At 34.7% G+C, this 25,687-nt stretch overlaps 1 protein-coding gene across 2 annotated transcripts in view; it reads right to left on the bottom strand.

Annotated features, from left to right (window-relative positions):
* Window positions 1-5,682: 5,682 nt before the first annotated feature.
* Window positions 5,683-25,687, bottom strand: part of PTGFR (prostaglandin F receptor) — a 264,047-nt gene continuing 244,042 nt past the window's right edge. For both annotated transcript variants that reach the window (XM_054691270.1, XM_037498805.2), the window contains exon 3: window positions 5,683-9,018. In XM_054691270.1, coding sequence (XP_054547245.1) covers window positions 8,716-9,018 — 303 coding nt within the window. In that variant the 3' untranslated portion in view covers window positions 5,683-8,715. The remainder of the gene's footprint in view (window positions 9,019-25,687) is intronic.

Consider the following 25,687-nt stretch of genomic DNA (forward strand, 5'->3'; position numbering starts at 1 on the left):
CTTTATAAATTTATTTTTTTTAATTTTGTGTCATTTGCAATCAAGTTCTCATTTCTTCCATATTACTGTCTCTACTGGCAATTATTTACTGTTTAATTTTGTTGTTTTATTAGATATAAGCTTTCATTTTCTCAGCTCTTACTGAGTGTATATAATACATAATTTAGAAGCATTTTTAAAATCAAATTTCTGAAACTAAAGAAAAAGGAAATAATAGTGCCTATTATGTGCTAACTCTACAATGAACATTTTGTAACTGTTAACTTACATAAACCTTAAAAGCCATTAAAGAATAACAATCATTATCTATTTTTAGTTAAACAAACTAAGGTTCCAATTATTAAAGAAATAAACTGTGTAGCAATACAAATAGTGACATTAAATTCAAACTCACTTTGATCCCAGACCTCTTTCTTTGTTGGCAAAAGCATATTTTCCCCCTAAATGGCTTTAAATATAAATATACACAAAGTACACATTTCATACTAGTGAAGACACAAGGATACCTAGTTTGGTAACTAATTGAAAGGTCATATTTGATAAGGGAAACTTTTCTTCAGTAACCCCATTCTGAATGAAAACTTTCAACCCCATGTGTTTACCCAATCAATGTGATAATGACACATTCATTCCTTGTTTCTCTTTCTCCCTCTGTCTCATGAAGAATCAACGGAAGTGAAGAAGAAAAAACCTAGTAGCTCTTTCTGGAAAACAGAGCAAAATTTTGTTTCTTCAGAAACCTCAAATTACAATAGTCAGTCATTCTACTTCTCCAATTAGCTGACATTAATAATGAGGCACTATAACTATAATTGTCAGGGCCTTTTTTTATAATTAAATGTATTTTCTTACATCATTGTTCATTTTTGTACCATATTTGATTTCTCCCCTCAGGTGTAGTCCACGCAGTTCTCCCACCATCATAGCACCCGTGATCCATCTCCACAGTCCTTTGTACTCTTGCCTCCCCAATTTCAAAGTTCTCTGTTTTGTGTTTTCTTTGGAGTATTTCTCTGAAACTAATTTTATAAAGTAATGACAAATGTCACAATTTTCAGAAAACTATGTCCTGCGCTGTTTTCACTAGTTCTAAGTTTAAGTTTTATAAATTAATATATTTGACACTGACATTTCAAAATGACATATTTAGAGAAGTGACTATGTAAGATATTTTATCTGTTTTTATGTTTGATATCCTTTGCAACTCTCCCAGTAAATAATGATATATTCTTTTTAAGAGAGAAAAATATATCCTGGTAAAACTATCTCACGAACTCTTCATTTGCTGACTTGTTTGTTTGTTTGTTTGGTTTTGCTTTACTTACCTTAGAAATGCTACTTATTTAGATTTGTATGAAAGATTTTTATTTTTAATGCCTTTATAATAAGATTTTAAGTCCAAGTATTATTAATTTTGATCCATCATTCTAATTGATTTGAATAAAATCCACTATGAATATTTAATTGTCCCCAAAGTATTAGCACTATATTTTATTTGGGAATTGAAAAATGTTATGGACAATATCCTTGCTCTGTACTGAATTTCTGTCCAAAATTCATATGTTGATGTCCTAATCCCCAGCTTCTCAGAATGTAACAATTTAGAGAGAAGGTGTTTAAAGTGGCAATTAAACTTACGTGTGATCACGTAAATACAAAGGGAAAAGATGATTTCTGCAAACAAGGAGAAAGGCCTCAAAAGAAATCAACCCTGAGGATACCTTTATCTTACACTTGTAGCCTCCAGAACTGTGAGCCAATAAACATGCTGTTTAAGGAATCTACTCCACAGTACGGTTATGGCATCCCTAGTAAACTGGTGGAACTCCTAATTAACCCACTTACAACCTGGAAACTATTGTTGATCACAGAACACATCTGGCAAAAAGGAAAATATCATTACATAAAGTCATATTCCTACTAGTAATAGTCTTAATTCCATTGCTTCTAGACTGGTGTTTCCCAATCTAGTTAATAATAGAAGTTAGATTAACTAAATTCAAAATTTCCAAAAGTCTAATGAGAATATAGCCAAGGTAAGATTTAAAAAACATAACTACTTTTTTTTCTAAAATTGCTATCATATGTTGGGTTATACATTCAGGATAAGAAAAAGATCACTATCTCACAAAAAAAAAATTCCATGAAAACTACAAAATCTAAAGATCAAAAACAAATTACCAGTTGTAGAAAATTACATAGAGGAATATATTTATAATGTTTGAAAACAGAAAGACTTTCTAAACAAAAACAAAGAATTCATAAAAGATTTGTTTTGCCTAAGTAGAAATATAAAAGCTGATGATAAATAACACCTTTAATGCAAAAGAAATACAGCCTGGAAAAAATGTTGGTACTATACTTTTATTGTATTATATATAATTGTTAATATCTATTATGGGCTGAATTTTGTTTCCCTACAATTTACATGTTAAGCTCTATCTCCCACAGTGATGGTATTTGGAGATGGGGCTTCGGGCAGTAGTTTTCCAAGAAACCATGGGGGTGGGGTCTCCATAATGGGAATGGTGATCTTAGCAAAAGAGATCAGTCTCTCTCTCTCTCTCTCTCTCTCTCTCTCTCTCTCTCTCTCTCTCTTTTTCTCTCTCTCTCTCTCCCCAACATGTGAAGATACAGAAATGAAGTAACCAGAAAGAGAACCCTCTTCAGGTACCTAAAAACTTTCACCTTCAGAAATATGGAAAATTTCTGTTGGTTTAGCCATCCAAGAGTGTATGGTACTTGGTTAAAGCAGCCCAAGATGACTGAGACAGTACTTCAATATCCAATGTTCTCCCCCAATAAGAAAAAAATTAACATATTAAAAGTGGGTAAAGGTCAGGAACAGGAAATTTACAGAGAAACACAAGTGACTAATGAAAGTAGGAAAAGATGCTCAGCTTCATTAGCAATGGAAAATACAAGTCATAAACCAAAGTATGACTTAAATGTGATTTATTTTTGCCAAGCAGATTGATGACAATAGAATGATTGCTGAAACACATGGTAGGTGATGCCAGGAATAGGACATTTTCTCTTAGCAGAGAATGGAAGTACACATTGTACAATTTAGCAAAGCATATCAACGCTGAAAATGAGTATGCCTTACCCCAGAGGCTCCACATACAAGAAGAAACAAGTATAAGGAGGAGAATATTAAAATAGCATTATTTGAAAGAGGAAAATAACTGGAAAAATAAAGAACTCTCAATGTTCAGTAAGAACACTGTTATTTAAGTTACATCTATATTATGTGAGACTATTTTCTGTTAAAAATAATATTCTATGTGTACTGACACAGACTGTTGAATAAAAAAGTTTTGGAACACAACTGTATATCTAGAATGAATTTACTTTTTAAACTTAAATATAGGTGTATGCTAATGTAGGATTGCCTCACTTAAGATGGGAAAGTTAACATGACAATAGAATGGATTTTGTTAATTTGGGGTTTGCCACTGGACATTGAAAAAAATTCAAGTGAGCTAAAAATGAAACTATAAGACTGAGTTTATATGCTCTTACAAGTGGACATGTAAAATAGCCTTCACATCCAAAATACAGTTCCTTTAGATGTAAATAATTGTCTCTCTTATGAATACCATAAACATGTATGTTCATTATTCATTCATAAACTATATTGTTAACTAAAAAAATGCTTTGGCAAATATAAAACTTTGGGTGGCATAAAAACCTTTCTTCTAATTGCTTATCATATTGTTTTTGATTGATATTTTTTCAGGGCAGAAAGATAACTCTGCCAAAAATTCTTTGCAGTAACTCCATATAGCTAATTTGAACTAAATGTGTGGCATATATGAAATTACCTATGAAGATGACTAAGATTTAGTTTTGTCTATGTTTTGGGTTCCTTCAAATACTGTCTTATTTGAGTTTGAAATGAAGTGACCGTTCTCACTTGGAGAAGAGGAAATGTGGTCGAATCTTGCTCCGTGCTGCTACACACTTTGGGTTTTCTGACAGTTTGATAGAATTCAATATGACAGTATATCAAGGTAAACATGTTCTGTCATGAGAAAATTTAAACTTAAAGGCAAAAATATATTTCGAACATCCTCATTTGTCAGAAAGCAATCATTTCAGGTAATGATGCAATTAAACAATGCTTAGACATGGTACAGAAATGTCTTTTCCCTGCACTTTTAAGAATCAAGTTTTTCACTTTTTATTCTAAATTTTTGATCATCTAAAATGTCTACAAATTGCAAATATCACAATATATATGTGGTATTCATTCTCCCTTAATTTTAAAGATTACAAGATATTTAGAGGAATGAATCTAAAATATTTTCACCCCATGTTTCAAATTTTAAAAAAAAAAGCACAGTTCCAGTTTGAATTATCTAAAGAAGGCAAAGATGCAAATAATTAACCTGATATAGAAATCATTAGTGCTGCCCACCCAGATATTGTTTTTAATCCTGCTCCTGGTCATATCACAGCATGTCACCTATCTCTTCCCCCATATAACTTGTTTTACCCAGAAATGTGAATAAAGTATATGTATTATTTCCAGGTGGAAGTTCAAAGAGCCAGTGCATGTTTGACCACTTTTATTGTTTCCTCTCTACCATGGGAAAAAGTAACTTACAAGATGGTGGCGATTTTGTCATCTGAGGTTTAAACGATAATAATGAGAAAAGTTCTCCTTCTAAGTGGACAGAAGCCATAGATGAGATACAAATCTTTGTGGGTTTCTCACACTGAGACTTGGGAGTTGTTTATTATCACAGACATACCTCAGGTCACTTGACTGACACAGCTGGGCCACTGTCTTAGAAATGAACAGATTCCCATCCAAATTATGACCTGCCTAGGTAAGGTGAGGCACAGAAGAAATAAAAAAAGCAGATGTCACAGTGGGTAGTAAAGGGATCCAAAAGGTAATGAGAGAAAATAAGTTGAAATGCTTCTCATCTAATAAGAGGGAAAATTATACTTTAACTTTCAAGAGTTCTAAGTTTTTTTAAAAAAACACTCTTCCTTAAAAAAAAAAACACTTTGATAAACACTGTTTCAAGTTTATTACAAAAATCATTTGTTTGAGGTTTTAAGCTAGCCAAGCACTAAAATTACATGATGCAAGCAACAAAATATACATACCACTATTTAATCTCTGGTACAATCTGAACAAGAATAACAAGCACAAAATACACTTATTCACATAACACATTTCATCTACTGTTAGACTATATCAGTAACAATTTGAACTCCAAAATTATTGAAAGGTAGTAAAACATTCTCACACCCAGATGAAGTAAGAAAATTCATTCCCACTCTTTATATTTTAACCATAGACAATTTATTAATTTAGAACAATGATGGCGATACAGGTGAAGTTAACAAGTTTCACAAAAAGTTCACCCTATGCTCTTAACTGGGTTCTAAACTCAGGTTAGACACAAAACTAAAGCAGGTTTTTAAGTCTGAAAGTGAGCAAACAAGACTATTATATAAGATAGATGTGTATGCATGTGCACGAAAGTGCTAACTTTTAAGTATTTTCTCTTTAGCAATAGAGTAATTAGAAGCAACTATCTACCTTTAAGGATATTTCTACCACAGAATTAAATCCATAAGTAAAACATCTGATGTTTGACAATGCGCCCAAAGCTAATTATGAGTTGACATTATTTATTTTTATATTCATAATCATAAAAATCCATCTATGTATTGTTATATATTGACATCATTTTTCTAAAAAAATTCACTAACATCAGAAAAAGTCTGGCATTTCAAGTCATTTGCCCAGAATAATATAGTAGAATCCCCCCCATATATATTATGGTCAAATAAATTGTTAAGTTGCTTAGATACCATTTCCCTAATGAGAAGGGAGGTCCAGTTACTCTAGTGGTCTAATTATAAACTTTAAGTTGAACTTGAAAGTTCAAAATTGGTAAATTTGTTGAGCACTATTTGCACTCTATGTTTTCAGTAATCTGAACAAAAAAAAAAACTTCTACTTTGAATATTTATATGAAAATTTTTGCTCTACACTATTACTCACTATACAATAAATTACCAGACTACACCAAAATCTACATAACAGAAATCAAAACATGCTCACTTCATTTCCTTAGATGGAATTCTAAAACAATAGAAAATGTGTATTCTTTTGTGAATTTATTTTCAATTTTTTGGTGTCTACCTCTTGCATTTAATATTGAAAAACCAATTTAGTGGCCATAAATCTATGCTTAGTTCATACAAATAACCCTTCTGATATATGCAGTGACCTCCCTGACACTCCCCAAAACCTTGCATGTTCACACTTCCCCACACACAGTCATGTCACATTATCTCCTCAGTGCAGACACACATGGCCAGGTCTCCTCAAGGCAATGATGAAACATTTCTGCCAGAAGGTCTCAATGAAATCTTCATTTCACATAGAAGAAACTATGTGAAAGTTTCTCCACACCTCTCCCCAGACGATATACATGGAAATGGTGGCTGCAGCATCCTATCCAGCATGAAAAAAATAGAATCTACCTTGGATTCTTTGTACCTCAGTTCACAGGACACCAATACTCTGACATAGTTGTGGTGGGAGGAAGCGGAAAGAGCGGGATATCTCTTCTAAGTCATTTAAAAGTTGTTCTGGGCTTTAGCTGCTCTTAAAATACACAAAGACATTTAAATATTGTACCATCAATGACAGACTATAATGACTTTTTTAAGCAGATACTTGACTATATGTGTGTACACACATTTTATACATTTTATTTATAGATCTACAATAACCAATATATAATTGTCAGTTTAAATTAAAAATACAAAAAAACTGTAATTCCAAGCTCTTTTTTTTTTTAAAGATTTATTTTATTTATACAAGAACCAGATGCGCAGGGAAGGTGAGAGGATTTACCAGAGACAGAGCGGGGAGCAGAACAGGCAGACTGACAAAATACACTGCTGAGGGGAGCAGCAGGTGAGACAGGAGAGGTCTGCTTCGCCATATGGGATTCTCGCTGGCCAGCAGGGATCGAACCTGTGCTACAGAGACTGCGGGCAGCTTCACTGTGCAGCGCTCAACCGCCAGCACCACCAGGGAGGTTCCCAAGCTCTTTTTACACCATGGAATTTTTGCCTGTAATTCAGCTTGGTGAGTGTTTATCACCTACTATGGACAATACATATGACAATAGTGTAAATGTGGGTGCTTAATCATTTATAGGTCTTAAATCAACAATATCATGTACTAGTGTGTGTATGTATGTATATTTCCTTTCTTTAAATTCACTGGGAAATAGTTGTTTTTAAATCTTCAGTGAAGCTAATATATTTTCACTTATTCATGAGAATTTTCCAAAATTCACTAAAGCTAACAATCATTTCCAATGTAAATTACCTGTCAAAACCAAAAATTTGTGAATGTAATAATTTAAGCTTATTTGAACTACACAGGTTCCTAAAGAATCTGAAATCATTAGCACAGGAAGATTAACTTTACAATGGATACCAGTTAATGACGGCAAAGAACTCTTTTATAGAAGTGCATATAGATAGCAAAACTACCTATCCTATAAACTGATGGATATAAGACATTGAATGATTACTAAAATGCTTTGGGTTGAATTATACAAATAATCAAAGAAAAGGTCTAAAGTATTATTGGGAAATCAAGAGAGATTATTATTCCTTGATCGCTTAAACATTTTAATGATTCCCAAATCCCTAATTGTCCACCTTCCCCTTGACATGAATAGCACAAACTTTAGAAGATGCCAGATAAATAGAAAACAGAGACACACTAGCTGTAGATAGTTTTGAATATTGTATATGTTGCTTTTCTCTTTTTCTCAGACATAGAAATTGTGGCTCAAGGTAAAAAGTCTGCCCATGCTCTTTGTACCTACTGCTAGGGTTTCAGCTCTTTGCATTATCCATGGTCATTTCTCTGGAACTGCCACAATGCAAGTTGCCTGTACATGTGCTGACATAGAACCATTGTTTCTCTGAAAATTATTTATTGTACATTAGAATTTTCAAAGCATAAAAGGATTATTTGAAACCTGTGCAAATCTATGACTTACCAAAAAAAAAAAAAAAACCTTCAAAAAACAATTGACCTTTATAAAAATAAATGTAAGCAGTCATGTTTGTCAAATATCACAAAGATGAGGTCAATCTAAAGAGGCTAGCCAGCTCAGGCAACCTGACAGCCAATTCTGGTAAATGCGAAGGTCATTAAAAGAAGCCACAGTGAAACTCATGTGACGTGACCATTTGTATATTAATTGTGGTGACATAATGAGGGTTAAATTAGACCCAATCAAAAAATGAGTGCACTCCTCTATTTTATTAAGGCTAGTCTGCAAGAAATAGCTGTAGAGCAGTTACCCCAAAACAGCCATTCCACTGTGCAGGTAGCACTATAATATACTTTAGCAAATAGATCAAATAAATGCTTTTGGATTCAACAGACTCACCCATTCCAAAAGCATGACCAACACAAGCCTAAAATTATTTTCAGTTTGACTCCCAAGGCATTGTTTCATTGTATTACCTTCAGTTGAAAAAAACAAGTGAAAATTCACAATGATGCTGTAATTTAACAAATTTCAAAAGCTGACTCTGACAAAAGTTCCTCCATACTACCTGACTTTTCCAGTTAGGCTTTATATATTTATCCAATTAACTGAAATATTGCCAACATTTTTCTCAATTTTGTTCTAGATCTATGCTGACTTACTGTCCTATTAAACTAGGAGCTTGCTGATTTACTTTCTCTGCAACTGGTGATTCAGAAATAGCAGCAACTTTTAAGGATTTTTTAATGGAACTCAGCTCCCAAACATGTAAGCTAATGATATGTACTCCACAACAGCGCCTGGCAAGTTTGTACAGATTCTTAAGGACAGCCTTCCGCAGAAGAATATATACCCAGGGATCTAAGATTTGATTCCAGGTTGCCATTCGGAGTGCAAAAAGTGTTGTTTCACAGGTCTCCAGGGATTGGTTTCCATTTATTCCAATGTTGGCCATTGTCACCTGCAAAACAAACAAAACAGAGAATCAGCTGATACAGAAATTTTCTTGACCCTATGGTTGTTAACAATGCTACATGGTATTTATCTCACTTTTCACAAAATGATGCTATTTTGCAAAATAATGACAAAAAAAGAAATTAACATAGCAGAAATTCTGATACATCTACCTGAAACTTTGAATTCAAACTGACATCAGAACTATAAAATGATAATTTAAATGGTGAGCCAAATGTATACAGACCCAAAGGGGGATAAAAAGTGACTTTTTCTTAATTCTGGGCTGAAGTATATAGATAAGCTATAAATAAGAAGGATTTTTTAATGAATTTAAAGCATCTGATACTGAATTTCACATGCCTGGTGATAGTCTAGAATATTACTTTTAGAATTTTTGACTTGGTATATATTTGACTTATAACGATATGTCTTCTCTTTCATATTCTGTTTTCTTTGCCTTTCACACTAACCTTAACTTCCCTTTAAAAAAAAAAAATCCAAAACTAAGGCCTTTGAGAAATGAGATGCCCTCTTTCCTACCATTGAGACTTAACAATAACTGTGAATTTTTATCTTATGTGTCCATATCTGACCAACCATTTATGATGTTAAAGTTGATTTGGGGGAATAAGTTCATAAATTGTCCCAGCTACATGTTAGAACTGATCTAATCACTTGGCCCAGCTTTACCTTCAAGTAAACAGTTGCAGAACAGACAAATAATGTGTCTCTGAAAACACCTTAGATATAAAAGCAAATGTGAAATAAATGAACAAAGATGAAACTGAAAACTTAAGAAAGGCTTGGGCCATTACACCACCATGATTAAGACAGGATTAACAAACCCAAATGAAAAGAAAATCCAGTCTTCTTGATCTTCTTAATTAAACCCTTACCAGAAGTAAATGTCTTAATCTAATGATCCTAATGGCTGACAGACAAATGTCCCTTATCAAAATCTGCATTGTCTATACAACAAAGTACAGACTCCTTAGCATCTGGAGTCTACTTCTGACCTCATCTCCCATCAAGCTCATCTCTCTTACAAATATCTTATTTTCCAACCATTGTGAAGCTCTCACCCAGATTCACCATGCCCTTTTGAACTTTAGTTTGTATAACCCTGTTTTGAACTACTCCCCCTTTCTCTGCCAGATAAACTCCTATCATGCTTCAAAACTTATGCAAAAGGTGGACTCATCTCCAAGAAACTTCCTCCATATTAACTGGGATGAATGAGCAAGTGCCCCCTCCTCTATGTTCCCGCAGCAGCCTGTCCTGACCCCATTATATCACAACCACGCTGCATGATAATTATGCATTTATCTGCATATATATGAGTACCTCTTCTTTTTCTTCTTATTTCTAATACCCAGTATAATGTGGATGCCTAGAATAATACTCAATAAGTACTGGAATGAATAAAATTTATATATTTTTTTTTATTCCTTGAAGCTATTTCTAGAAGCACAGCAAGTAGTCATCCGAGAAGCATCTGATCATCCATTACATTGCTCTATTTTTGAGGCTTAAATTTTGAGTGTGAATGCAAGAGCATGAACTAGTGAAAGATTCCAAGGTTCACTTTCTAGGGGAATAATATATCAAACTGTAGACCTAAAGGTTCTGTTCCTGATAAGGCTGACCAAATTTCAACACAGAAAATTACAGTCTCCACACTATAGTACCTGAGTCTGACACAGACTCATCACTGCCTCCTCAGTCACTCAACAGGATTGAATAAACAAATCTATATGGGCCCAATTCCTGAATGAAGAAAGCAGGGCAAAGACCCAAATGGCAGCTGAACTGAGGTATTTCCACTTCATATTTTTTCTTTACTCACCAAGTATTTATTATCTGCTATATGCTAGGTAAGGTACTAGATGCTGAGAACTCAGTGACAAATGAAACAGACATGTGTCTGCCCACATGAAACAGTCTAATTGCTGTGTTTTGGGGTCGGCAGGAATATGACAAAGATGAACGAATAAATTTCTCCTACCTCATGAATATATTAATTGAACACATGTCTCATCAATTACCAGGTGTGTTTCTGAGACTCTCAAAGCCCACTTGAGACACTGCTCTGTATAGCTGGAAACAAAGATGCTCAGTATAACTGTATAGAACATCTGAGTCCAGTTTAGAGATAATGCAAAATGAAAGTGCCTGAATAACATGGATTGCACTTCTCTAACTTTCCTCTTTCTCTGAAAACAGTGGTGTGACCCCTGCTGTGAAAAGACGCTGAGTTCTCTGCAGAGGGAAACCAGTGCCCAGGTTTCTCTCCAAATACCAGGCAAGGACCAGGCACTCTCACTGTCTATCTTTCGACTTCTAGACTGGTTGACAAGTTACTTTAAAGCCTACCTGGGGAGAAATACTAATCCCTTAGCTATCAATAGAGATGTAAGTGGGATAGTAATATTAGAGAAAGATCATTAATATATTATTGATACTAATATATTGTTGAAAATCCAAGACAATTTAAGTTTTCAACAAAGGATCAATTATAACAATTTAATGTAACGGAAAAATATGCAAGCATTAGTGTTTGTGATTGTTAATTTTTATTTAAAATTTTTATTGAAGTAACACTGTATTATAACATGATATAAGCTTCAGATATGCATTATTTAAAATCACCATGTGAATATACAACATTAAGTTAACCACTGAATGTCCAATTCTATCCTTCACCATACAATTGTTCACTTTTACCCAATTTACTAGCTGCCACCACCACCCACCCCCAGCTGCTTCCCTTCTAATGACCACTAATTGGCCTTATAGTCTAAGAGTTTAGCTTTACTTATTTCAACCATTTGTTTTTTCATATATACTACATATGAATTAAATCATACAGTGTTGTCTTTCTCCATCTGACTTATTTCACTAAGTATAATAACCTCTAGTAGGTCCATCCACATTGCTTCACATGGCAGGATTTCATCATTTTTTATAGCTGAATAGTATTCCATTGTATACATATATCACATCTTCTTTATCCATTAACTTTTTAAAATTCAAGTTATCAAACTGTATTGACTAAGCAATCCTAATTTTGCAAAAAAAATTAACATGTAATTTTGCTCATAGAAAAAAGATATTTCAGTGTTTTCACTGATTAACTATAGACAATAGAACTGCAAGGATTTTTATTTTCTACTTTAGGTTCTCTCTAACTTACTAATTTTTTTTAACTAGATACTACATTTTTTAGTAATGTGTGCTTTGTCCCCCAAATAATTAGCTGAAATGTGCACAACTATGTATAAGTAGTGATGTGCTACAGAACTTCCAGAAAAATTTAAGACTAGCAGAAAAATTTAGACGAGCAGAACTGTGAGTGCTGGGATAACAAAGAATGTCTGCCATTTTCCCTGGATTCTGTCAACAGTCACTTCATAAGCCTTCAAAGTGTTCTTTTCTGGCTGGTACACACAAACTTGATTACAGAGAGTTGTGTACAGGTTCTCCTCACAAACACAGCCTTTCAGCTCATGTCCAAGAGCAACTGGCACATGAAACTAAAGGAACATTACAAGTTATTTTCCAAATATCTTCCTTTAGAACTTGGCACACTATGACTCATCTTTGCTAATGATTAGAATTCAAACTGAAGAGAGGACAAAACGAAGTGTTTGTATTTTCTATGGAAAAAATCAATTAAAATGATACTTATGAACATTCAACACTAAGATGAGACAAACATAACAACGCCAAAAAAAGAATAAGGGAAGGAGAGTTTTTGTTCATTGTCAACTGCAAGGAGCAAAAATGATAGATGATGAAATAAAATCTCCTCCATTTGGGCAACAAAATACAATTGCATCAACTGTTAAGGTCACTGAAATTAATGACTCTGTCAGGCTACTTTATTACAGATAACAGCTCATACTCATTATAATTTTATTGCGGTTACTCCATCATCCCTTACCCTAAGTCTGTATATCTGTTAGCCAGTGTCAGGACCCCAGTGGCTTTTCACAATTTAAAACAACAGTAAATTCCAGAATTATACTTAATCATACATTTAATTATGATTTCTTCTTATGAAATTTCTCATGGAATAAAACAGAATAGATTATTTACCTGTGCTAGAAAAGCTCGTCTTACATGCTAAACCAAATAATCCTCATAATAATGCTATGACAGATGTATTGTTATCTACATTTTACAGATAAGGAATCTATGGTTGAACAAGATAAGGGACCTGCCCCTTGGTGTCAGGGCCTAAAAAGAAGCCTGCCTAGGGTCTGATTTCTAATTACTATACCAAACTGCCTCCTGACCCTGCAGCTTATAATATTTGGTCAATCTTCTTACTTATCTTGGTCCAGAAGATTAGAGAAAGTTTCTGAAAAAGTGGAAGACACTTAGAGAGGTCTTAGCCTGAAGGAGCAGAGACCTTATAGCAGTCCCTGGAATTTGTTGCAACCTCCTAAGTAGAACCCTTCCTGGTCCGGCCCTGCCCTGCCACTCTTCTGGTCAACATTTCCATCTGCGTCAGGGCAATGACAGGGTTGGAAGGAGAAAGCAGCATAGAATTCAGACCCTGCTCCAGTTCTAAAAATGACTGAAGACTTTTGTTTCCCCCCTTGAGATTAACAGATACATACACCCTGCCTCTGAGACAAGCCAAGAATGGTAAGGCAGAGGTGACCCCTAAAACTGGTCTTCCAGATGCAACTTATTTATTTATTCATTTATTTCATTTCAACCCTTTTATTGTACCTATCAAATAATTCAAAGGTGCCTATTTACCTAAGGTTAAAGAATACTAGTACAGATTGAGTGTTTGTTTGTCTGCTTGTTTGTTTAAGGTGAGAAATGAAACATCAGCCCAGAAGTCTATAATTCCTTAGGGAAGGGTCATAGTCTGGTCAAAATTGAGAATCACTGGGAAGGTGAAGAAGAGAGACACAGACATGGAAAGTTCACCTGGACAGGGATCTGAGAAATGCAGGTAGGTGTACCTACAAGGTACGACCACAGAAACTCCTCTCTTAAAAAGAAGTTAATTTTGCTAAAAGATTTTTGCCAATTATTTGTGAATTCAACAGTTGTTAAATCAAACATACTAATTAATTAGTTTGATTTAACTTTAGAGAAGCTTTGGCCTATCTACTGCTGGCCACTGAATATTCCTGTCAGTATCCAACATTTCCAGCCCCAGGAGCAGTGCGGGGGGACCCATCCCCTGGCGTGGCTCAGGCCCAGTGTGAATTAAGGAATTCCTTTATTCCCATGTGTCAAGGAAGGGGCAAGAGGGAAGGGAAAGTCATGTTGGCACTTTATATATTTTAACTCATTTCATCCTCACAAAACTCTCAGAGATAGTCACTATTTTTCTGACACTGCAGATAACGAACCTAAATCACAGAGACATTTGTTTGCCCAATTTTACACTGCTGATAAGAGGTAGAGGCAGAATTTAAATCCAAGTTTATCTGGCTTCAAAGCCTGTGATCTTTTACTCAACTATTCCATATAAAAATATCAGTGGTGACATATTGTATTTATCAGCTAGATGATACAAAGAAAATAGCAGCTAACATTCAGTGAGTAATTATTATGTTTCAGACACCATTTCAATACTTTATTTCTACAACTATATTTAATCTTGTTAACAAGTCTGTGGAAATCACTATTATCCTTATATTAAAATGAAGGAGATGAGACACAGAGAATGATATAACTTATCCAAGATCACCCAACTAAATGTGTTTTTTAAAAAGAAGTAGTAATGATTCATATAATGGCCTCCTTGACGTAATTTTGTCTCACAATTCTCTAGGCTTTTATTTATGTCTGCTATGTCTAGTATTTCTAGCTGACTTGGTATTCTTCCCCCAGTATTTCTATTAATATGCTTTCACTAGTATCTTTTTCTTTTAAAATCAAGACCCTCTAATAACAAATGGACTGCTCCAAATCGCTTGTGTCCATCAGGACAGATGCAACTGACAGATACATCAGATGACTTGTGACCACTGAGGTGTCCTGCAGAAGGATGGTTGTCAGAAAGATGAAAAAGTAGAAGAGCTCTATCTGTTTCTGAAAGGAAATATTGTTAAATTTTAACTAATAAATGTAAAGGAACAGAGTAAGTCAATGCTCCACATTTTCCCCCTGTTCATATGTCGCCCATGAGGGGTGACATGATTTTCATTTTCACGGTCTCTTTTTCCTAACCCTTTTGACCTTTTTTTTTTTTTTTTTTTTTTTGTGGGACCCTCGCTGGCGGCCGTGGAAGGAACCGGCGGAACCGGCGCTGCAGAGGCTGCAGGCAGCCTCGCAGCCCAGGCTTAACCAATGCATCACCAGGGGAGGCCCTAACTCTTTTGACTTTTAACTGGTCTACAGATGTCCTTTGGAATCTTGTTTTTTATTGTTTTTCTACCCAACTGATGGCTCTCCTTACTCCATCATTTCTGTTCTTTGGCATTGGTGAAAATAAAAAATCAGTAGGCAAAATTTGTAGATCTTAGAAGAAAATATATGCATGAAAATATGTATATTTGTTTATTATATGTCCTGTCCCATTATAAACGTGATTTGAGGCATTTTACTTTCAACTATGCTTTTGAAACTGTAACCTCTGTTACTTTCTAACTATGATTAGGTATCTCAAAACCCACAGTTAGGCTAACAAAATACTGGTTATGCTTTAAACATTGGCAATGACAGATACAATCATTTTCATCCTAATCAAAAGATGTTTATCTAAAATGTCATAACTAAAGTATTAGCAATTCATTTACGAATTAAAAACAAACAGTTGGAAACCACTGTTTCAGGAACAAAGACCACTTCTACTTCGTTTAGCAGCTGGCAACACTTTTATTTTTATTGTTTTTTTTTTTTACTTTTTTATTTTATATATTTTTTACATCATTTTTTTATTTTTGCACAATTTATGCATTTTCATATTGGTTATAGTCCCCATACAATTCCCACCCGCCTTGTTTTGATCCTACTCCCTTCTCACCCCACCTCCCATAGTGTGCCTCTGGTTTATAGTTGTTTGTTGATTTTGATTTTCACTTTATTATAATCTTTTTCCTGGTCCCTTATTTAGGTTTTCTAAATTCCTGCTATGAGTGAGACCATCTGTCATTTTTCTTTTTCTTTCTGGCTTATTTCGCTGAGTATGATCCCTTACAGCTCCACCCATGTTGCTGCAAATTGCACGAGTTTATCTTTTTTGATTGCTGAGTAATATTCCACTGTGTATATGTACCATATCTTCTTGATCCAGTCATCTGTTTTTGGGCATTTGGGTTGTTTCCATAGCTTAGCTATTGTAAACAGTGCTGCTATAAACATAGGGATGCAGGTGCCCTTTTGAATTAATGTTTTTTTGTGTGTCCTTTGGGTAAATACCTAGGAGTGGAATTGCTGGATCACATGGAAGCTCCATCTTTAGCAGGTTGAGAAATCTCCACACAGCTTTGCATAGTAGTTGGACCAGTTTGCAGAAGAGTTCCTTTTTCTCCATATCCTTACGAACACTTGTTGTAGCTAGTTTTTTTTACTATGTGCCATTCTCACTGGTGTAAGATGGTATCTCATTGTAGTTTTGATTTGCATTTCCCTGATTACAAGTGATGCTGAACATTTTTTTATATGCCTGTCAGCCATTTGCATTTGCACTACAAATCCCAAACAGCCAAAGCTCTCCTGAAAAAAAAAGAAGGGAATGGAGGCATCACACTCCCAGATTTCAAACTATACTACAAAGCCATAATAATCAAAACTACATGGTATTGGAACAAGAACAGACCCACAGACCAATGGAACCAAATAGAAAATCCAGAAATAAACCCACAAATTTACAGTCAACTAATCTTCGAGAAAGGAACAAAGAATATGCAATGAAGCAAAGAAAGTTTGTTCAATAAATGATGCTGGGAAAACTGGATCACTACATGCAAAAGAATGATGCTTGACTATTACCTTATACCATGGCAACACTGTTTTAATAGCAAAAGCAGCTTGTAGCAGTAAGGTGTTTCAATAACATATCAACCCTAAAACACATTGTTTTTTTCAAAGAGAAATTTCCAACAGGCAAATTTGTTTTATTATTATGGTGGCTTGGAAAGATTTTCTGAAGTGTTCTCTAAATTTTTTATAATTTATTACTTAATAGGAAGTGAGGTCAACGTTTAATGAAATGAGTGTCCCTTAAAGATAAAAGATAGTCCTGATTTTTAAGAGAAAAACCATCAGTCATTGAAAAAGCCAACCTAACCCCACAGGGCAAATGCAAAGAAAAGCTTTCAGCAATTTTAAGGGTAAATATTTTTACATGCTCCTTATGGATAAATAAATTGTGACATACAGAATATATCCTAGGAAAGGGTCTGGGTCAGAATTACAATCAGTATATTTATCTCCAAAGCATAATATGAATATAGCTCAAAATTAAATCAACATTTGCCTCTGGTAAGGAAAAAAAATCAGATCTTGTAGATTATCTACTCAATTTAAAATTACTCCATTTCAAGTGGCACTGTGTCAATTGGTTTTTTTTGGTCACAAAAATAAGAGAACGTGCTTATTATTAAGGTTTTGTCTACTTTCTGAACTTATTTCTCTGGAGTTTTATATATTTTTCTTCAGAGTATATAAATAAACTGAAAATTATCTTCTTTAGTCATAAGTGAATGTATATTCTAGTATTCGCTACATAACAGCCTACTGGCTTAAATCTCTGATAAGTTTCACCCTTCCCATGAAATTTTCAACAATTTCAATGTCTTATCTTATGGCCCAAAATATAAAACACTAAGCTTAGTTCCAAAACCATTTCCTCCATGAAACAACTAGTACAATTGCTGTAATCCATGTGGTTCTTTCTCATTATATTTTATATATTATCCATTCTTTCAACAAAGGATAGGCCATAAATCCATTAAACTATTAGCTCCATCAACAAAATGACTGTTTTATGGACTGCTTTATCCCTATTGCCATGCTCGGTAATTGGCATATAATTGTCAATAAAATACCCAATGAAGGAATGAATGAATGAATGAATGAGGAGAAATTTTAAGGTCCATAGAAACCACAAACCATGATTCTTATCTTACATTGTGCTGAACACAGTCTAAGTACCTAACTGTTAATTCTGCAATGTACAAAACTCCCAATTTGCTTCAATGGCTGCATCATCATCATAAATAAATGAATAGCAACATTCGTCAAGTTTATGATACTGTTACATCCAATATCCAATAAAAGACAGATTTAATGGGTTATGGAGTTTTGAGATTTTAAAATTTATTTTATTTATTTATTTTTGCTAAGAAACTAGTTTATTTGAAGTAGTAAGCTGGAGTCTCACAAGTTTAACATAAGCATGTCACTGATGTATTACTTTGACATAATTTTGTGGATACAGATACTATGACATTTTTATATTCCATTAATCTTTACTTCCCAAAAACCTCAGAAATGCTGTCATTTACTGATGCATTAGCATAATAATAAAAATTATAATAAATTATTTTATTAGCATAAGATACAGTTAAGACTGAGAGACCATCAATCATTGTCTAAAAATCAAACAACTTTACTGCAATATGAAAACTTACTGCCTTTATGCCATTTAAACTTTTAAATGAAGATTCCTGCTGTTTTTTAAAAAATTGCAAATATCCAAACTTTTAAATAAAAACAAAAATTTTGCAATGGAGCATATACAGTTATTACAGGTGATATTCTTTCTGAGGGATATATAGGCTACTTCTACTCTGTCAACTTACTCCACATATTACAATCATGCCTTGCTGACAAATGATACCAAACAACAGGAAGGAACACCAGACATGCCAGCAGGATTTGGTCATCTCATTTAAAACTATCTCCAGAAAGCATCAATCCTATCAGAAGGTTCAGGAAGACCCCTCCTTCCTCAGCTCTGAGTGTGGCATTAGACTTGTTATTTTATCAACTCTATGATGAACAGCCTCCCAGAGTAAAAGGTATTGATTGTCTTCAATTTTTGGTTACCGAATAGGATATCATTAATTTTTTTGTGTTCTGATTAAAAAAGTAATAATAACTTAAATTGTGTCTAGGTCTTGTAGTATGAGGAAGATCTGACTTTTGTGTTTGTGTGTTAGTTTTTGTTTTAGGTATATAGTCAAACTAGTAAAAATAAGTCTCAATAACAAGACAAAATCAACTACAGTTCTCTGTGGTGCCATCATCATGTGAAAAATTATTAATAAGCATATTGGAATCATATGAAAGACTGCTTGCAATTTCTAATTATTGAATTGGAACAATTTCTAAGATTTTTAAGCAACAAAAGTAATGCTTTTAGATCCTGTGGTATAATAAAAAAAAATTGGCTGGTCATTTCCCTGGGTCCAAAGAGGAATCTTCTAAGCCCTTGGAATTTCCTGAGTGTGTCCTCAATATGCTGGTCCCTAGATGATTTCAGAATGAGACTAAATATGTTGAAAATATCACCCTTCCAGCTGCAATACTAGAACTTTGGGCCACATGATAACAGCCTGGCCTTCTAGAGATTTAAATTGTCAATGATTCAATCAATCATGCCTATAATGAAGCCAATAAAAACTGTGGGTACCCAGTTGGATGAGCTTCCTTGTTAGGTGATACACACTGATGTACTGGAAGGATGATACATCCTGAAGACATGGAAGCTACGCAATTGTTACCCTCCCAGATCTTATCCATTGGGTCTCTTCTTTTGCTAAGCTAATTTGTATCCTTACAATGAAACTATTATAATAAATATAAGACCTTTTTGAGTTCTATGAATCAAATCTAGAGAAATATTGTACATGAGAAGGTAGTAGGAACTCCTGACTTTGTAGCCAGTTGGTCAGAAACTCAGGTGACCTGTCAATCCCCAAGTTGTCAGCTAGTGTCTGACACAAGACAAGAACAGTCCTGCAGGGAGCTATGCCCTTAATCTATGAAATCTGTAGTAACTCTGGGAAGTTAGCATCAGAATCTCACTGCAGGTCTCTTGTTACATCTTTGGGCATGTCAGACTAAGTAAGTCTGGAGGCACTACAATACCCCTGGACTGCTTCAGTTTAGGCATCCTGATATTGATCTTGTGTGTTAGGACTGGGAATTAGGGTACCATTTTCATGCCATTAAGAAGCATGTGGAGGGCCTCCCCGGTGGTGCGGCAGGTTGAGCACAGTGCTATGAAGCCGTCCGCAGCCTCTGCAGCACGGGTTCGATTCCCTGCTGGCCAGGGAGAAACCCACATGGCGCAGCAGACCTCTCTCCTCAGCAGTGTCTTTCAGTCAGTCTGCCTGTCCTGTTCCCTGCTGTCTCTAGTGAATCCCCTCACCCTCCCATCCCCCTGGCCTGTACCCTAGCTCTTGTATAAATAAATCTTTTTAAAATATTTAAAAATAAAAATAAAAGAAGCATTTGGAGTTGAATTTTTCAATTAAGTCATGGTGGTTAACTGATGTATAACTACCACTAAAAAAATTTTTTTGCATTTGTTCAAAGTGAACTTTGAGAAACTCTACAGAGTTTTGAATGAAGTTATTACAATTCCCCTGTGAATGACATAAGGCAAACAGTTTATTATACAAAGGTGTAAAAGATTAGAATTGAAAAGGACCTTAAAAATCGTGGAGTATAATGTGTTCATTTCACAGAGAAGAAAATAACCGAGATCAAGGAGATAAGTGATTTGCCCAACAACTACTTAGGATCAGAACTAGGACTAGATGAGATGTGTAGCATCTAAAATCACACAGCGATTCCCAAGCTCCTTGTGGTAAGACATTGTTCAGTAACTAAGAGATAAATTCTAGTCATTTTGTCTTGACAGAGACAGGAGCAAAAAAATCGTATGCAGAGTAGAATCAAATGCCTTTCTTTTTTTCCATTGATCATTAAATTAGCACTTTAAATGTCTTTACATTTCTGCTTACCCTCATGATGAAAGGGTAGACTACACATATATTGACTCATTCTATAAGCATGTATAAACCTCATCTATAAATCAGTACTAAGCATTTGTAAATATCAAGATTGTTAAGCCTCTCTTCTCTAACGAAGGGATCTTCACCCTTCATTTAAAATAATAACAATAGATGCAGCTAGATAAGTACTATAATCAAAGCCATGATAGAGCACAGAAAAGAAATCTAGAGGTATCCTAGATAGGTCTTCTCCAGATGACTGAGTAATTAGCCATTATTCAGTAGGTATATTGAGTCATTAAAGGATTTTAAGGAGGGAGGAAGAAATTAGAGCAAACAAACTTTCCTATTACATACATGGGACATGACACTTGCCAAGTTGCTTGAAGCTCTGAACAGGAATGCTTTCTTATTTTCTTGCTTTTCTGTTTAGATGGCCAGCAAAAACAGTGGTTTTGCTAAAGATACAAAGAAGGCCAAATACAACTCTAACTTAGAATTCTTCACCCTCTATTATAGAAGTCTTATGATAAAGAATATAAATTGATTCCTTGTCTGAATAGATAAAAGTTAGTGCTGTGATTCCTGTTCAAGTGAGTGGCCTTAAGGAACTTGAACCAGACAGAGAGTGAAAGAACCAGACACTCATAGCTGAGGGTCTAAGCACAATCAAAACAAGTCCCCACAGACCTCACTCCATGGAGTAGCGAGGGCATTGTTTGGGAGATGGGGAGAAGAAAGTAGAGATTCTGGCTACAGAAGTCTTTCTAACAGTTCTACATGAAACAGTGGGAGGAATGTTGCTGCTCAAGTAAAACTTTGTTTTTCAGAATTCCAAGGCTGAAAGTGATACAGTCCATCAGAACAAATAGACAAATAAAAATTACATAAAACATATTATATTCACCTAGAAAATATGAACATAATATTTAAGAGACCTAATGGTTAAGAATAGCTGTTCACTATCAGAACAAAATTAAATTGAAGATAATCATAAAAAATAAGGACAAGAGTTCTCCAAAAATGTCAAGGTCATAAAAGAAAAGTAAAGATTAAGAAACTATGACAGAGATTAATGAAAACATGACATTAAATGTTGTCCTGACAGTGTAATGCTGGATCTTGGATTGGACTCTGGAGCAGACATAAGTAGAAAAAGCAATGCTCCAAAAAAAAAAAAAATTCAAATTAATTACATTGTTCTGATCTGGTTTTCTTAGTTTTAAAAAAATTGTTCTACAGTAAAGAGAGATGTTAACATTAGATGTAGCTGGGTGTGAAGTATATGGAACTTTCCAAAATATTTCTGCAACTATTCAGTATATTAAAATTACTTTTAAAGTTTTTAAAAGCAGGTATGTTTGCTTGTTTGATGGTTATTAAATATAGATTTAGAGTATAGTTCTGGGTTTAAAACATGAATCTATAACTTGTAAGCAATGTGACCTTAGACAAGTTAATTAAGCTCTCTGTGCTTTAGTTTCCTCATCAGAAAAATAGGAATAATCTTACAAATAAATAAGATTATAAAATGATGTATTTAAACACTTGCTATTGTGCCTCATTTAGGAACATATTATGTTCCTTAAAAATTATAGCTAGTATGTGCTTATGAACATTTCCATACTTATTATAGTTGTCCTTATAATTAAGGTTTTCTGGTACTGGATTCATGTCAAGAATAAAAGTCCAGTAATATATGTATATATAAATATATGTCTAAGTATATGTAAATAACATATTTATCCTCTTCTTCATTTTGTTGGCACCAGATGGAGCAAAATTTTTGATAAATTCTGGGTCACACTAAGTCATAAAGACATGTGTGGTGGTCTGAGTGTCTGGCAAGGGGATAGGTTGAAGGTGACAAGAATGGGGATGGAGAAGGACCTTAGCCTTGAACGTGTGTCCTCCTCAAGTTATGTCATTCTCTTTTAGTGAACTGATGTCTATACTCACTAACCTACTACACTGGCTATCCAAAGGCAACATCAAGACTAAGCAGACCACACTCTGTTGTAGTCTGTCAGTTACAACCTCATCTCAGTTCCTTTTCTTTTCATAAATCTGGTATTAATGATTTTTCCTGGATTGGACATATATGCTCTGTATACAGTTCCTAAGAGTTAGGAGTGTATCAAGTCAACAATTGAACTAATCACTTACCAGATTACATGAAAACCCCTCTGGATCTCTTCTTTAAACAACAGAATGAAGACAGTTGCAGTTAGCAGCTTTTAAAATCTCATTAATCTACAAGTTACCATTTAGAGCACTAAATGGTAGATAGTAGATACTACTTATTATAGTAGTATTTATTTATTATATAAACTAGTAGTATCTACTTATTATATAAGTATCTACTTATTATATAAACTAGCTTAAAATATTATGCCATTGACACAAAAAATAACAGACAAAATTATCTTATAATATTAGTAATCCTCACACACAAAAATATAAGTTCTTTTCTAGCTTGAACTTTATGATCTACCTGAAAGCTATGTATAATTCTAATGCTCAGATTCCCTAGTTTCTGGTTAGACCAGAGATACTTTCACTTGCTTTTTATGTTCCCCTTTCCACCATAACCTGTTGTCAAGCTCAGACACTTCTTTATAATTTTCATTTACATGAAGCTTTATTCATATTTCTACTAAACTATTTCTCCTACTTCCACTACTCCAAGGTACTGACCATCTGGCACTCACTCTCTAAAGATCTTATTCCATAATTTAAAAGTGTTTTAAAAAGTGAAACTGGTGAAATAAGCCAGAAAGAAAAATAAAAATACTGGAAGGTCTCTCACTTATAGCAGGAATATAGAGGAAAATAAGGGATCAGGAAGATAAAAAAATAAATATATATAATAAAGTAAAAATCAGAATCAACAGGCAACTATAAACCAGAGACATACTGGGGGGTGGAGTGGGGGAGAAGGGAGAAGGACCAAAACAAGGATGGGAAGAGCAGAAGAGACCATGGTGATAGTTCATAGGTGAATGGATGGTGGAAATTTTATGGGTACTATAACCAAGATGAAAATGCATACATTGTACAAAAATGAAAAATGTAAAATATATCAAATAATAATTTTTAAAAAAGTGAGACTGGGGTGGGAGTGGGGACAGGACATGAAAGTTCAATCTTCCTGTAGGGCAATTTTTCAAAATACATTGTAAGTCTTCATAAAGGAGTTCCCCTTGAAACTATCAATTCCATATCTATGAATTGATTCTAAGTAAACAGGAACAGTATGCAAAAATCCACAGGATGCCCATCTCATTGTTTATGAAGTGGAAAAATAGGAGCAACCTCAGGGATTTGTGAAATAGGTAGGCTGGGTATGTGGTAAGCAAAATTTCTAAAATAATCCCCTAACAATAACCCAGTCTCACACCTGGAACCTCTGAAAATGAGATAGTGCCCATGATTATATTATATGGCACAGCTGCCCTTATCCAGGTGGGTCTACTCTAAAGACATGACCTCCTCCAAAGCTGAGCACTTTCTCCAGCTGGTAACCAGAGCTATCCCAAGCAGGAAGAGTCAGTGCAGTTTCTAGTTTGTCAATGAAGGGACCCCGCGTGAGAAAGAAGGTAGACTACCTCTAGAAGCAGAGAGAAATCCCCATTTGACAGTCTGCCAGGAAAGGGCACCTTAGAGCTACAGCTGCATGGAACTGGATTCTGCAAAAAATTTGAATCAGCTTTGAAGAGGATTCTTACTGAGAGCCTCCAGTTTGGAGCCCCATGGCTCTTCACCATGACTTCAGTTGCCTGAGCAGAAAACCCAGGTGAATCTGCTCTGACTTCTCACCTACAGAAATGAAGTGATAAAGTGGGTGCTGGTTCACATTGCTCCATGTGGGCACTTGCTACACAGCACAGGAAATGAAAACAGTACTTTTGAGGGATCTAAAATTAGGAAACAGTAAAGTTTACATTTTAAAAACTTTAGCAATCATTATACTTATTAGAGAAAATATAGATGCATTTAAAGATCTGAGACAAGAATACCTATTATTACTGTCACTTTATCACAGTATTGTAATTCCTGGCCAGTGTTCTAAGAAAAAAAAAATGGGCGTACAAAAATTAGATAAAAAAATTAGATAAAAAAATAATTTTTTTATCTGGAAATGATTAGAAGCAATAAATAATTGCAACCAATAAAAGCTTGACAACTAGCTTGACAACGAGCTCGAGAATACATGACTCATTTAGAAGTCAAAAATACTTCTCTACACTAATACCAACTATGGAATATAATAAAAATGTCATTCAACATAGTATAGAAATTATAAAGTTAAGTAGGAATTATTAGGTATAATAATTAGGTATAATATTATTAGGTATAATTATTAGGTATAATAATGAAGCAAGATTTTTAAATGGGGCTTACATATGTAGTCTTCAAATTTTACATAGTGAGGGCCTCCCTGGTGGTGCAAGGGGTTAAGCACAGCACTGTGGAGCTATCTGCAGCCTCTGGAGCACAAGTTCAAACCCTGGGCAGGGAGCTACCCACATGGTGCAACAGACCTCTCCTGACTTGCCCAATGCTCCCCTCAGCAGTGGTAGTGCAGGAAGGCCACTGAGCAGGTTTTCTGATCCAGCAGGCCGGGTAAAGGAGGAGTCCTGGAGGCCTCAGTGGCTTTCAGGCTTTTATTGAGATTTACAAGGTACACAGCAGGCAGGGGTACTGGGGGGCCAGGAGGCTGGCAGGCCT

Source organism: Talpa occidentalis, unplaced genomic scaffold, assembly GCF_014898055.3.
Source record: "Talpa occidentalis isolate TD23 unplaced genomic scaffold, MPIMG_talOcc4v2.1 talOcc4.9, whole genome shotgun sequence".
Classification (NCBI taxonomy): domain Eukaryota; kingdom Metazoa; phylum Chordata; class Mammalia; order Eulipotyphla; family Talpidae; genus Talpa; species Talpa occidentalis.